General features: G+C 48.4%; 1 protein-coding gene across 1 annotated transcript in view; it reads left to right on the top strand.

Annotated features, from left to right (window-relative positions):
• LMCD1 (LIM and cysteine rich domains 1) overlaps nucleotides 1-12,858 on the top strand; it is a 60,694-nt gene that overhangs the window by 22,294 nt on the left and 25,542 nt on the right. The window contains exons 2-3 of the mRNA XM_069473846.1: nucleotides 7,264-7,352; nucleotides 11,637-11,892. Of these exons, the coding sequence (XP_069329947.1) occupies nucleotides 7,264-7,352; nucleotides 11,637-11,892 (345 nt within the window). The remainder of the gene's footprint in view (nucleotides 1-7,263; nucleotides 7,353-11,636; nucleotides 11,893-12,858) is intronic.

The following is a 12,858-nucleotide window of genomic DNA, read 5'->3' on the forward strand; positions in this document are numbered from 1 at the left end:
AGAGCTGCTTAACCAGAATGTGCATTTGAGCTGGACCCCAGGTGATCTTTATGTTAATCAGAGCATCTGGCTAATTTGAGAGGCTCTGCTCTCCAAACACACCCATGTCGTGCCAAATCCCCTAAAGGACAATCTCATGGCACCCTGTTTTTCCCCTTCTTAGCACTGATTGCATTTGCAATTCTACATTTATGTGAGTTATTTGAGAAAGAGAGTGTGAGGGCCCCAAAATATCAAGAAAAGACTTCTTGGCATGGAACTATAGTGCATTGGTTAAATAAAAATGTGGATCTGGAATTCAGATACCTGTGTTCAAATCCAAGCTCTGGCACTTTAATTTGACCCGTTTGAACCCCACTTAACTAGGGAGACCAACTCTTACTGATTTGTCCCAGGCCTTCTTGGTTTTAGTGCTAAATGTCCTATATCCAAGGCACTAAACAGCCTGGGGCAAACTGGGAGTTACCCTTCAGTTAACTCATATGTAAGTTGGGGGTACTGACAATGTATCAGTGGTTCTCAAACTTGAGTTACTTATCAAAATCACCTGGAGGTTGTAAACAGTGACACCTGGACCCTACCTGGAGAGTGTCTGATTTCCTAGGTCTGGGGGGAGGCCTGAGAATTTGCAATGCTAACAAGTTCCCGGGTGCTACTGCTGCTTGGGGACCACACCTTGAGAACCACCACAAGGTATCTACCTTACAGGGTGGTTGTGAGGTATGTATGAGGTCAGGCTTAGCACAGTGCCTGGAAAGCCACAAATCCTGATACTTGTTACAGCTCTCTTATTTCTTTTTATAATGGAAAAGATGGGACTTGAGCTGGTCCCTATGGGTGAGGCTGAAGCTCTCTGAGGTGAGTGAGCATGGGCAGAAACCCACGGTGTGGATTTAGGACTACAAGAGGCCCATGTGATTGGAAAGAAAATCTAGATCGAAAGAGTAGATAATACAGGAATAGAGATACGTTTGAGCAGGTAGGATGGGCCGCATCGTGGGAGCCCAGTGACACCTAACACCCAGCAACCTTTACTCCTTTACAAGTGGGTCAGCATAACTTCAAAATGAGATGGACATTAGTATCCTTAATTAGACAAACTGTTAAGAGTTGGGAATAAACCCAGAAATGACTTGCTTCTTGGTTATTGTGCGTTTTGTTCTTATTTGTTTAAGTGAGAACAGTTTCTAGGAAACAGTTTCCAACATGTAGTCCCCCAAGCCAGTGTCCGTGCAGGCATCTCCATAACTTGGGTCCCAGTGTGAGTTCCAGCTCCTGGATTTGCTACAAAGCAGATGCAGCCTGTGGCCTTTTCGGGCTCCCAGGGAGGCGCAGACAAAGCGAAGCCCATGCCCTGGTGCTTTCGCCCACAAACTCTGCCCGTGGTTCTGATTCACAACACCTACACTTTACTGGGTAGAACAGGAGAGGGTGGTAAAAATGCTGGGAACACGGTGGCTGTGTCTAGACCTTGTCCCACTGCCCCCAGCCCAAGCCCTCCCAGGACCTCGCACCCCCTCAGGCATGCTGTCCTCCTCTCTGGACTCAACAGGCCTGTTACCCAGGGTTGAGGCTAGACTCACAGGAGGCTGTCTGGGGTCTGGAGACTCCTAGTATGGTAAGAATCACAGGCTCTGGATTCCAACGACATGTGTGTGAGTTACGCCCTTAGCGGCAAATCCTGTCAGTTCTCTGAGCTTGTTTTTCTCATGAGCAAAATGTAAAATATCCACTTCCTGGGATTGTTGTGAAAACCGAATGAGATAAGGGGTACGAATACACTGTATAAACTGTAAAGTGCTACACCCTTGGTGGAAAGTGCTACAGCAGACTGGGGAGACCACAGCGGTGGTGTAAGGCCTGCCGGGTTCCACGCCCTGGCTCCTCCACTTCCTGGCGGTTGGATCTTGAAGAAGAGGCTTAACCTCTCTGAGCCTCAGTTTCCTCATCTGAAACTGAGGTTAATAAAGTATCTTTCTTGTAGGGTTTTCAGGAAGGTTAAATGGAATGTGAAAGTGCTTGGCATGTGCCTGGCATATAAGTACCCAATAAACGTTAGCTATGATCACAATCACTGGAAAAGACAAAACGTTTTTACGTAAAGGCCAGGACAGGATAAGGGTAGACTTAGGAGCCCCACGTCCGTCCGCTGCCTCCTAAGGAGCTCCAGCTAGACCATGAATGGGCAAGTCACTTCTCCACTCTCAGACTCAAGGTCATTCGTCATCTGTTGACTAGGCATAATGACTATACCTCAAAGAAAGGTTGTTTCTGTTAAATAAAAGATAAGTGAGTAAAATCACTTTGTGGACTGTAAAGCTGTTATTATTGGGGTTGCGATGGTGGTAGGGTAGTTTCCGGATCATTTTTTGGTATATAATCCCACTTTTTTCCTGGACTTTCTCATAACTTTACCTGCCCCCACCCCATCTCATTCCATCTTCTCTCCTGGAACCCCTAGGGGAGAGTTTGTTTTTAAGTATGTTGACCAATACTCTTTAATAACACATAGACTTATGCTTAGAGAATTTACCTGTAAAAAACAAGTCTCCATTGAGTAGAATCTTATGTCAATTCAGAGCACGCCACCTCCGAAAGCAGACCCATGGAGAGTCATGAGGGCATGTGATCGTGCTAAGATACAACTTTCAAAAAGATAAAATCATGACTCCATGATTATGAAGTGAAATATAAAGTGAATTTTAGTGAATGAATATAAAGTGAAATTTATTAGCGAATATAAAGTGAAATTTATCAAGGATTTTATTCTACTCATTAATGAGGGAACCAGATAGATGTTTAGGCCAGTTTACAAAGCATTTGAGGAGTAAGGTATTTATAAGCCATTTAATGTTAGGACAAAATTGATGGGTTAGTTACAGAACTAGTTAATGTCTTCCAGGACAATAAATTTTGGGGGTTATCCTTTTCAAAAGGACAGAAGTTATTTGTATCTCTGCTGGACCAAGTCTGCAAGTTAACATACAACTTTACCAAGTCTTGGAGCTGAGCCAAGTCAATTTCGCAGGCAACCCTTGTGGGGAGGGAGGAGCCGCCACCTTATTGCCACTATGTGACACTGCAAGGGTGTGCCGGCCACTTGCTGCCTTGTGTCCAAGTTTTGGATACTTTTTTAAACAACTTATTTATTTCACTTCACAAAGCACCTTTTAATTTTACATGATGCTCACAACAGCCCCACTGAGGCACGAAGGGTGGGGGCGATCCACCTTCCAGTGGAGGAAACAGAGTTGCTTAAGGAGGAAGCAGCTGAGCTGGGAGGAGACCCCCACTAACTCCAACTCCCGCGCTTGTGCCTGAGCCCACGTGCATTTCCCCCAATCTCTCTCCTCTCAGTCCTGCATTGTGCCTGGTGACATTTCCCCGCATTCACCCGAAGGCAAATGCTGAAAGGAGAGTGGTCCCACAGTCGCCCTCTGCTCCCGGCATCCCCAAGGGCTCCTCGTGTGACCTCAGTCCATTTGAGGCCGTGCTACAGTTCAGTTCCACGACACCGTCAGATGAACCACATCCTACTGACCCGAGCCAAAGAAAATTGTCAAAATATTTTTTTCCTCCCCTCAGGAGAAAGGACAGATTAGATGCTGCATTCCAAGAAAACTTTTTTTTTAGTGATGTTTTCTTTTAAGTTCTTCTATTCCCAGCTACTGTGAGACACTGTGCCGTCTTTCAGCAGAGACAGTGCACATCAGAGAAAGCTGCTGTTTATAAACTGGAGTATCTCGCTGGGAACACTGCTGCCGCCGATGTTTTCCTCTCCGCAGTAAACGAGGTCATTTTCTCAGTGTGGCAGATGGCTGGGCTGTCTGGCTCCTCGACTAAGGCAGGCAATGGACAAATGACTATTCACTGCACTAAGCAGTCAGCCAGGAAACAGGCTGCGAGGGCCCAAATCTATTTCTTCCTTGCAAGGCCATTTATGTTTCTCTCCCTGGCCTTCTGTTACCGTGGAAACCGTGCCCTGGCGGGATGGAGTCTAGGACTGCCCGGCTCTGCCTCCTGCGCCTACATTTAGTTTGGCATCTTGGCCAAAACAGCCAGATTTTTTACATCATCACTGGCCTGACTACACTGGGCTTTCTTTGTGCTTGTTGTGATTTTAATGTCAATTTTCTTCAGGTGATGGGGAGCAGAGCATTTTAAGGGAAAAGGTCTAGAAGTGGCTTTGCTTAATGAGTTTATCATTAAGTGTGGAATGCGTGCGTGGAGTCAGAGAAGCAACTCTTATATATGTGAAATAAAGTGGAGAATAGGAAAGAATACAAGGTGTGCAATTAGAAAAATAGTTCTCTGAAATCCCCCCTTTGAATTCTGAAGCACGAAAAGAATTTTTCTGAGAGCATCTAATTCAGGGTCTTTCAACCTGTTTCTCACAAGACGTAGTGACAGCAACAACAACAAACAGTGCACGTGTGTGCAGCGGCCCATTTGCCCCTGCGGCCACTCAGTGAGGCGGGCTGGGCTCCTGTGTCCCCACGCTGCAGGCTACGACACCGAGCGAGGCCCGGGAAGTCCGGTCACCTGCCCACGTGCAGCAGAAGAAAGGGCAAACATGGGCCCAAAACCCAGACCCGCCTGCCCGCAAGGCCTGTTCTCCAAATGTGAAACAGCTGCATGCTTTCCGCTCCCTCTCGCGCCTAAGGCAGGCGGGCGAGGGAAAGGCCCCGGGTCCTCTGCTCACCCAGCGCCCTCCCTTCGTATCTGACCACGAAATCCTCCCTGCCATCCCGACCATGCACTGCTTTGCAACACCTCCCAAAAGGAGTATCCTGTGGGACAGAATTTGGGCAGCCCCGATCCAAGCCGGTTTTCTCATTTTATGGAGGAGAAACTTAGGCCGGGCAAGGAAATGACTTGTCTCCGGTTGCACAGCTAATAAATGCCAGAGTTGGCACCATAAGGTCATCCCCCACATCGCAGCCCAGTGCCCTGCTGTACGGGGCTGCCCGACATCACTATTTCTAAACCAGACCCTGGGCCAGCAGACAGAGTTGCAGCCCCACGCTCCAGGCCAAGCTTCGGGACTAATCCCCTTGCAGGATGACGGCTCAGTCAGCCTCTCACTAGAAGAGCAGGAGTGCTCGAGCATGCAGGGCGTTCGGCCACTTAGAAGTGCTTCCACATATCTCTTTGGTTTCCAGGCCTCTGGGTGTATCTGAAACGGTCCAACAATGAATCCTTATTCATAAATTGTACTCCTCCCAAAATAAACTTCGAATCGCTCAAATTTTAAGTGTGGGAGGATCACTGTATTTCAACTAGTAGAATTGAAAGTGTCAAGGAGAGGTGGAAATTAGCGAGGCCATATGCCAATGGCTTTAGGGAGCAAACTTCTGCCTGCAAATGAAAGCTCCCCAGCTTAGGGTGATAAGTTAATGGTGGGTGTTGTCTTAATTTTCACATTTAACATGAATCTAGCACTGAACAGGACCCAATATAACCATGCTTCCCTCCACTGTGAGCGACGTGCCTCTTACTCCCCGAAGAGGCGTATTGTACGTATGTGCTAAACAAAACAGCAGAGTCTGCAAAGACACCGTGTAAACAGCAGTCACCAAGTGGGAGGTGTAGAACTAGGCATTATCGTGGGAAGATTTGGGGTGCAGGGAGAGATATTGGGGAGTATAGCTGTCTCTTCCATGTCTCTCCTTGAATTCTAACACTGCCAATGATGGCTTCACAAGTTCCACTGCTTGTTTTTTCCCCTCTTAAAATCAAAAAGAATAGACACTAGTACAGTTCCAAAAGGTGTGCTCAGATTGCAACCCCCTACTCAGTGTGCCTTTGTGCCTTTTATCCTTGCACGTTTTCTTCCTTCTGCTAGGCATTGCCTTCTCTCCCCCTTCTGCCTGTCCACCTTGCACAGCCCAAATCCAAAGTCACCGCCTCTAGGAAGCCTCCCTAGATTTCCCATATAACTTTATTAACACCTTCCTCTGTGCTCCCAAAGTCTGTGTGCAAGATAATAGCAGTTACCATTTCTAGTGCCTAATGTGGTCCTGCACTTTACATATGTTATCTCTGTACCCATTTGGCAGGTAAGGAAACTGAGGCTCAGTTTGTCCAAGGCCACACAGCCAATAAGTTGAAAAGCTGGCTTTGGAATCCAGATCTCTCAGACTCCAAAGTCCATGCCTTTCTTCTACATAATAGGCAGCTTCCCTTACCTCAAACTTAGTCCTTCCAGGAGCAGGAGATGCATGTGTTTCCCTCTCAGTGTCCCCTACCTAGACAGTGAGTTCCTCTAGGGCACACCTGAGTCTTACGCTCTATCCCCTGTGTCTGGTACACAGTAGATGCCAAATAAATGGTTAAATGAATCACTATGTTTGTTGAATCCCTTTTCATTGCTAGTTGATTGAGCCCTGCTTCTGATAAACTCACAGTAAATGTGCATCCCTGCATCCAGGCATCCCCACGCCCACCTCCAGTGGAGAGTTAGGCAGCTTTCTCAGTGAGCGGATCCATTTGCTAACCCAGTGCTTCTCCAATTTTAATGTAATACAGATCTCCTGGGAATTTTGTTAAATTGCAGATTCTGATTCAAAATGGCTGGGGTGGGGCCGGGGGTCTGTATTTCTGGAAAGCTCCTGGGTGGTGCTCTCGGTTTAAAGATGCCATTTGAGAACCATTGAGTCCAAACACCGCAGCAGCAAAAGCCAATGCACTTTTGTTACCTTTGCCTGGTGACAAGTAATAAAATCTGTCTTGTGCATTGTTCTTCTTCCAACGGAGATTTTAAATGCTCATGTGATTTTCAATGTTTTAGCAAAATATTTAAGTTATGCTTTGAGCTATAAACATTGACAGCATGCACATTTGTTTGTGCCTGTAGCTTTGGTTTAATCACACCCTATCAATAAATCACAAATAAAGGAGGGAGAGGAGACACTGGAAGATTCCATTCCAGTGACAAGTGGATCTGGACATGGGCGAGGTGGGGGAGGAGCAGGTGGTCACTCACAGCAGGGTGTCTCCCACCAGTCTGGATGTTCTGGGACAGCACTGGAGGCTGGGAAGCAGGAGCCCCCACTGCATGCTCATCGGGAAGCCCCCCCTTCTCCATTTGCTGCCCTCGGACCACATTCCATGTTCCTGGTAAACAGTTGGTGATGGCTTATTGATCTCCAGCCCTTTGAACCCCATAGTCCCTTTGCCGGCATGCCAAGTCTCTTAGAGGTCAAGCATCTCCGGTCCAAGACGTTTGGAAGGAAAACACCCTCTTTTCTGTTCCTTTTCCAGATGTCCCTGGGCCAGCTGCAGTCAGCAAGAGGTGTGGCATGTTTGGGATGCAAGGGGACGTGTTCGGGCTTCGAGCCACATTCATGGAGGTAACAGATTTTGTCAGGAGGGACTCTGCCTGCCTTCACTTCTTGGCTGTCCTCTCCGGGAACCCTGGTTGCTTTCTCTGCTGGGACGGCTTCGGGTGCACGCACTGCAGGGAGGGATGGCTGCAGAGGAAGGCACTCCCGCTTGGCCCGACTCAGAAACATGACAAAAGCCCTTTTTGGGGGGGTGTGGGGAGCAAAGATCTGAAGGAGCTTAGTGCTTTGTAAGCCTTGCAGGGAGGAGGCCACCAAGCCCGGCCTGGTAAAGATTGCTCTGGGGAGACGTGGGAGGGGTTAGCTGCTGCCTGGTGCCTGTGTGGGAGGGGTCTGCCCTGGGGCTTGCGGAGTGGGATTGATCTCCCCTCATTGTGCCATTGTCCCTGCTGGTGGGATTTGGTCTAGAGTGGCCCCTGGGACGGAAACAGAGGTCATTCTGTCCGCAGTACTTAAAAGCCAGGACCTGGTCTTCCCTCGTGTCTGCACAGGAGGGCCTTAAGATCCTGCTGGATCTGGATTTGCAGAGTTTATCTTTCTTTTTATTCACTAAGGACTCTGACAACAAGGGTGTGGCCACCACATCACACAACTCCAGGCAGTATTCACGGCAGCATCCATGTGGATGGCACCCCCTGGAGTTGCGTAGGGCACAGCCTGTGTGACTGTCCCTGCAGCCCCGTAGCAAAGAAGGATTTTTTTTATCATCACTGCCATAGCGTTGACCTTGGGCACTCAACAAAGGAACAAACTTTGGGAAGTGTGTCCTCAGCGCTGCTGACTTCCATTGTGTCTTGACAATGACAATGATAACGACTTACTAACGAACTGAGTGAAATCTTTTATATTTAAAAGTTGAAATAAGCCTAAGCAGTAGATATTAATATCTCCATTTTGTAGATCAGGACAGTGAGGGTGGGGAATGGGGAGACAGCTACTAAATGGCAGGATTTGAACTCAGATCTGCAAGAAACCCAATCCCATGCTCCTAACCATTCTGCAGTCCCACGGGCTATGAGCTTTCAAAGCAGAGACCAGTCCTTGGCTCCATTCTCTGACAGTCCTCGACCTCAGAGCAGCTCACGTGATCTTCTGGGTGCAAGGGACCTTCAGGGTCATCTAATTCAGGCTTCCATCCCCTGCAAAAAGTCCTTCGACGACCAAAACACTCCCACGAGGGGGAACTCTGCACACTTCTATTTTGGCCACTTGAGCTCTTTCTGGCCTGGAAGAAAGTCCACTTCCCTATCATCTCAACCCCACTAGTCCTGAATCTGCCCTTTGCGCCTTGGGACAGGGTTGACTCCTCTTCAGCTCTCTGTAGGCATCTGGAGTGTCTCCTTTTAGAGTGATCAAGGCAGGGGAAAATGTTCCCTAAATGCGTCCGCCGAGTCCATTCCCTCACGTTCTCCCGCTCTCAGGGATCACAGCCCTGCACTGCCTGCTGGCCAACATCTGAACGTGGCCTTTTAACCTAGCGTGTCTTGTTGTCTAGTTGCTTATGGAGGGAGGACAATTTTGGATCCTGTTTCTCAGGCTGGAAGCAGAAGTCTCTTAGCATTGTCTCAATCCCTATATTTCCTTGTCCTCCGATAAATGATTTGAACATCAAGTGGACTTGTATTTGAGAAATGCAGATTGTAGCTTGCAGGTCTTGCACATCAAGTGTCATCCCCATAGGGACTTCAATTCAGCCCATCTTGAAGCAGGGACATCACAGAACTTTAGGGGGGAAACCCTGCTAAACCATTTTTATGCTCCAGTTTTCAGACTCTCAGTGGCTTGAAAGATATTTAAATGATCAAAGTGCCAGCCAACTTGGCTTAATAGGAAAGCCCTTCAACTGATCATCACAGGACAGAATTCAATTCCAGGTTGTTGATGACAAATTGCAGAAATAGCCATTTTAATACCATTGACGATCTTTTGGGGTATGTCTGTGTCCTCTACAATCTCGGTGCCTGGAAAGGGTGGGGTGGGGCAAGAGGGTGTCTTCCTCATCTACAGAGTCCCAGCAGCGGGCCTGGCAGCATAAAGAGCATGAATAAAAGGAGAAATAATCTTAACACAATCTCAAAGAACATGTCATATTTGTTAAAATTTTCTGTTTCAAGTGTTTGCATTCCCAGCATCTCTAATAGCATCCTGAGACTCCACATTAACCAAAAAAGCAAAGGGCAGCTTCCTCACGCAGTTCCATGCGTGGAAGGACAGGGAAGACCCAGAGTCCGGGCTCCTCCTTGTCCCTCCGTGCTGGGATTTCCTGCACTTTCTGCCTCGTCATCCTCCTTCCACGTCCGGCTCCCTGCCCTCACTCCGCACGTGTAAGCCACTGGCACGACCTCTCGCCCACCTTAGAGAAGCAGCCTCCTCATGCTTGGCTCCGAACGGGATAGGCAAGAGAATATTATCGATCGTGAATAAAATGCCCCAATTCTGCAAAACAAGCACGCCTTTCTTGTGAGAGGGAGAAGGCTTCTCATCCTTGCCCTGCAGCACGGTTAGGGCCTTTTCTCTGTGGTACTGTTGGAATGAATCCTCAAGATCATCGGCTTTAACATTTCTCAAATGGCAGCCCACTGAACGTGAACTTGGACCTCAGGCTTCTCAGATAAGTGCGTCTCAGTTGTTAAAGATAAGAGCAGCCTTGCACTAATGAAAGGTGTTTAATCTTCTTTAATCCTCTGTTTTCCAAACTCATGACCAGTGAGGGCTACGCGTATTTCCATACGCCACTTACTAAGCTCCAGGGGAGCAGGGCCAGGCCAGCAGGACACCCCAGATCATATGCAACCCTCTTCTGGCCCAGACTTACTCTACTTTATGGTACAGGTTCTGCCTGAATTTCTCTTCCTCTCCTGCCCCAATGGTGAGCTCCTTTCAGGCTGCAACAGGGCCGCCTTCTCTTCACATTAGATGAGGGTTTCCTGACCTCAACACAGTTGACCTTTTGGGCCTGATCGTTCTTTGCTGTGGGGCTGCCTTGTGTAATGCGGGCTGTTTGGCAGCATCCCTGGCCTCTACCTGCTAGATGCTAGTGGCACCCCCAGCCCCACGCCATTCCCTGTTCCCCGCTGGGACAGACACAAATGTCTCCAGACATTGCTAAAGGCACCCTGGGGGACAAAACTGACCTTGGTTGGGAACCACTGATGTAGAGGCATGCAGGCTGCCCCTGCTGGCCCGCAGTCAGTACTCACCATCCAACGTGCCCATCGCCTGGGGATAGGAGAGGCAAAGAGGTCCCTTTGGGCTCGCCTGGGCATGACGGGATCGTGCGGCTGCAGAGGTCTCCCTTGCTTAGGCCTTCCCCGTCCCCATCCCTGCGGTTGGTCTTGACCTTGCTTACTTTACTTAGCAGGCTCTTAACCTGCATGTGTTAGAGCATCGGAGACACAGCACAGCCTGCCGATGGTGACAGGCCAGAGGGGAGGGGAGCAGTTTTCCTCTCCCACCGTGGAACTCTGGCTTCCTGAACCTTAACAGCATGACACAGACCAGCCACTTCTTTTTAATTGCCAAAGAGAAGTGTGGTGAGGCTTTCAAGCAAATGCGAACCCTCCCAGGATGCATTTCCTTCCCCTGCGTCCTGACAGAGCCTTCCCCAGAACATCAATCTCTCCAGCCCCTTCCCCCTCGGGCCTGCCCACCAGTTTCTTGAAGAAAATTTCCACTGTATTCATCGTGCATGCTAAAGAGTTTAAAAGTTGCTGAAGTTCCATGGCTCATGAATCTTGGGAGACAATTTTAATAATTCTTTAGAGTAGAGGTTAGCAAACTTTTTTTGTAAAGGGCCAGATAGTAAATATTTTAGGCCTGTGGGCCAGATGGTCTCTGTTGTAACTACTCAACTCCTCCACTGCAGCCCCAAATCAACCACAGACAATATGTAGATAAATGGGCATGGCCGTGTTCCAATAAAACTTTATTTAGAAAACCAGGTTGTGGGCCAGGTTCAGGCTATGGGCCACACAGACTCCAGGTTGAGAACATATCTAATGAATAAACCAGCTTTGCCATGGCAACCACAAGGAGGAAAAATGTGCTACTCTTTTTACCAATAAAAGTCACATTCCCCATTCCACACAAAAAGACCAATAGAATGACTGCCGTTTCCCAAATGTAGTTTCCAGTCCCAAAGGCATTTTTTGTCTCAAGTTACACTTGTCTACTGCTTCCCTTTCCAAGTTACTAAAAGTTAAACTCTGAACTTGCTTTCAGAAGGGTAGTTGCTGCTGGCAGGAGCCTCTACCTCTTTTCTGGAAGTTGATCTCACTTCTCCCCCGCCCCCAGGAAAATATGCAAGTCTTGCAGATGCAGTCAAGAGGACCACTGCCTGAGCTCCGACCTAGAAGATGATCAGAAAATTGGCCGCTTGCTGATGGACTCCAAGTACTCCACCCTCACCGCCCGGGTGAAAGGCGGGGACGGCATCCGGATTTACAAGAGGAACCGGATGATCATGACCAACCCCATTGCCACTGGGAAGGATCCCACCTTTGACACTATCACCTACGAGTGGGCTCCCCCTGGAGTCACCCAGAAACTGGTAAGACAGCTTCCTCCAACCAAGTGAGTTTCATACCCTCGTATGGCATGGGTTTCCGCATTTCAAAGATGGGGTAGCAGGAGGTCATGGTCACAAAAATGGGAGGAACGGCTGTGGTTTCAGCCCTGCTCCTATATCATATTATGTTGAAATGAAGACTGTCTGGGCCTCGGTTTTCCTCATCCATGAAATGGGTAGGTATTCATATTAACTCTAAGGGGCCTTTCAGCTGTAGTACAGGGGCATTCTTTGTTCCCTTTGGGTTCCTCACTTCTGAACAGAGGATGATTTATCACCCAAAATTCTCAGAGTCCTTGTCCTTATCTGTAAGACATTCATTTTCCCTCAAAGTAGCCTGGGATATACCCTTTGCAAGCCTGTAGGAGAGCAGAGAAACAGGCCTTTCTTATCCCTAAAAGCTGAAGCTTTAGAAGGAAGAGCAAACTGGTTTTACACAGCCCTGGAGTACAGGCACCCAGAGAAGTTTGGGCAAATGGTCAGAGAGGCCCTGAGGAGGGTGGAAAGGACATAGGCGCAGAGACAGCAAGTGACTCACACAAGGTGGCACTCTGGCTGCTCCCTGCAATTCCCGAGAGCTGTACACAGTCCCCACACCCAGGTTTTGCCCAAGACCACTGAATCAGAGGCTCCACATTGCAGAGTACAAATCACTGTATGTGAGCATTTTAAAGGACTCCCAGGTAATGCCTCAAGCAGCCACCTTCAAGATCCAGGGCTCCTTTAATCTCAACATGCATACAAGTTACCTGGGGAGCTCACTAAAATGCACCCAGCAGGTTTAGGCCGGCCTGAGACTCTGCGCTCCTGACACTCCCAGGTCGTGCTGGTGCTGCTGATCCCCAGGCCACACTTAGGGTAACAAGGGGCCATACGATTTCTACAAGTCAGTGAGATAAAATTGTAAAAGCTTCAACCATTTTAGAAATGCAAGCCTGGCATTTAATT

The sequence above is a fragment of the Eulemur rufifrons genome, chromosome 7 (assembly GCF_041146395.1).
Source record: "Eulemur rufifrons isolate Redbay chromosome 7, OSU_ERuf_1, whole genome shotgun sequence".
NCBI lineage: Eukaryota > Metazoa > Chordata > Mammalia > Primates > Lemuridae > Eulemur > Eulemur rufifrons.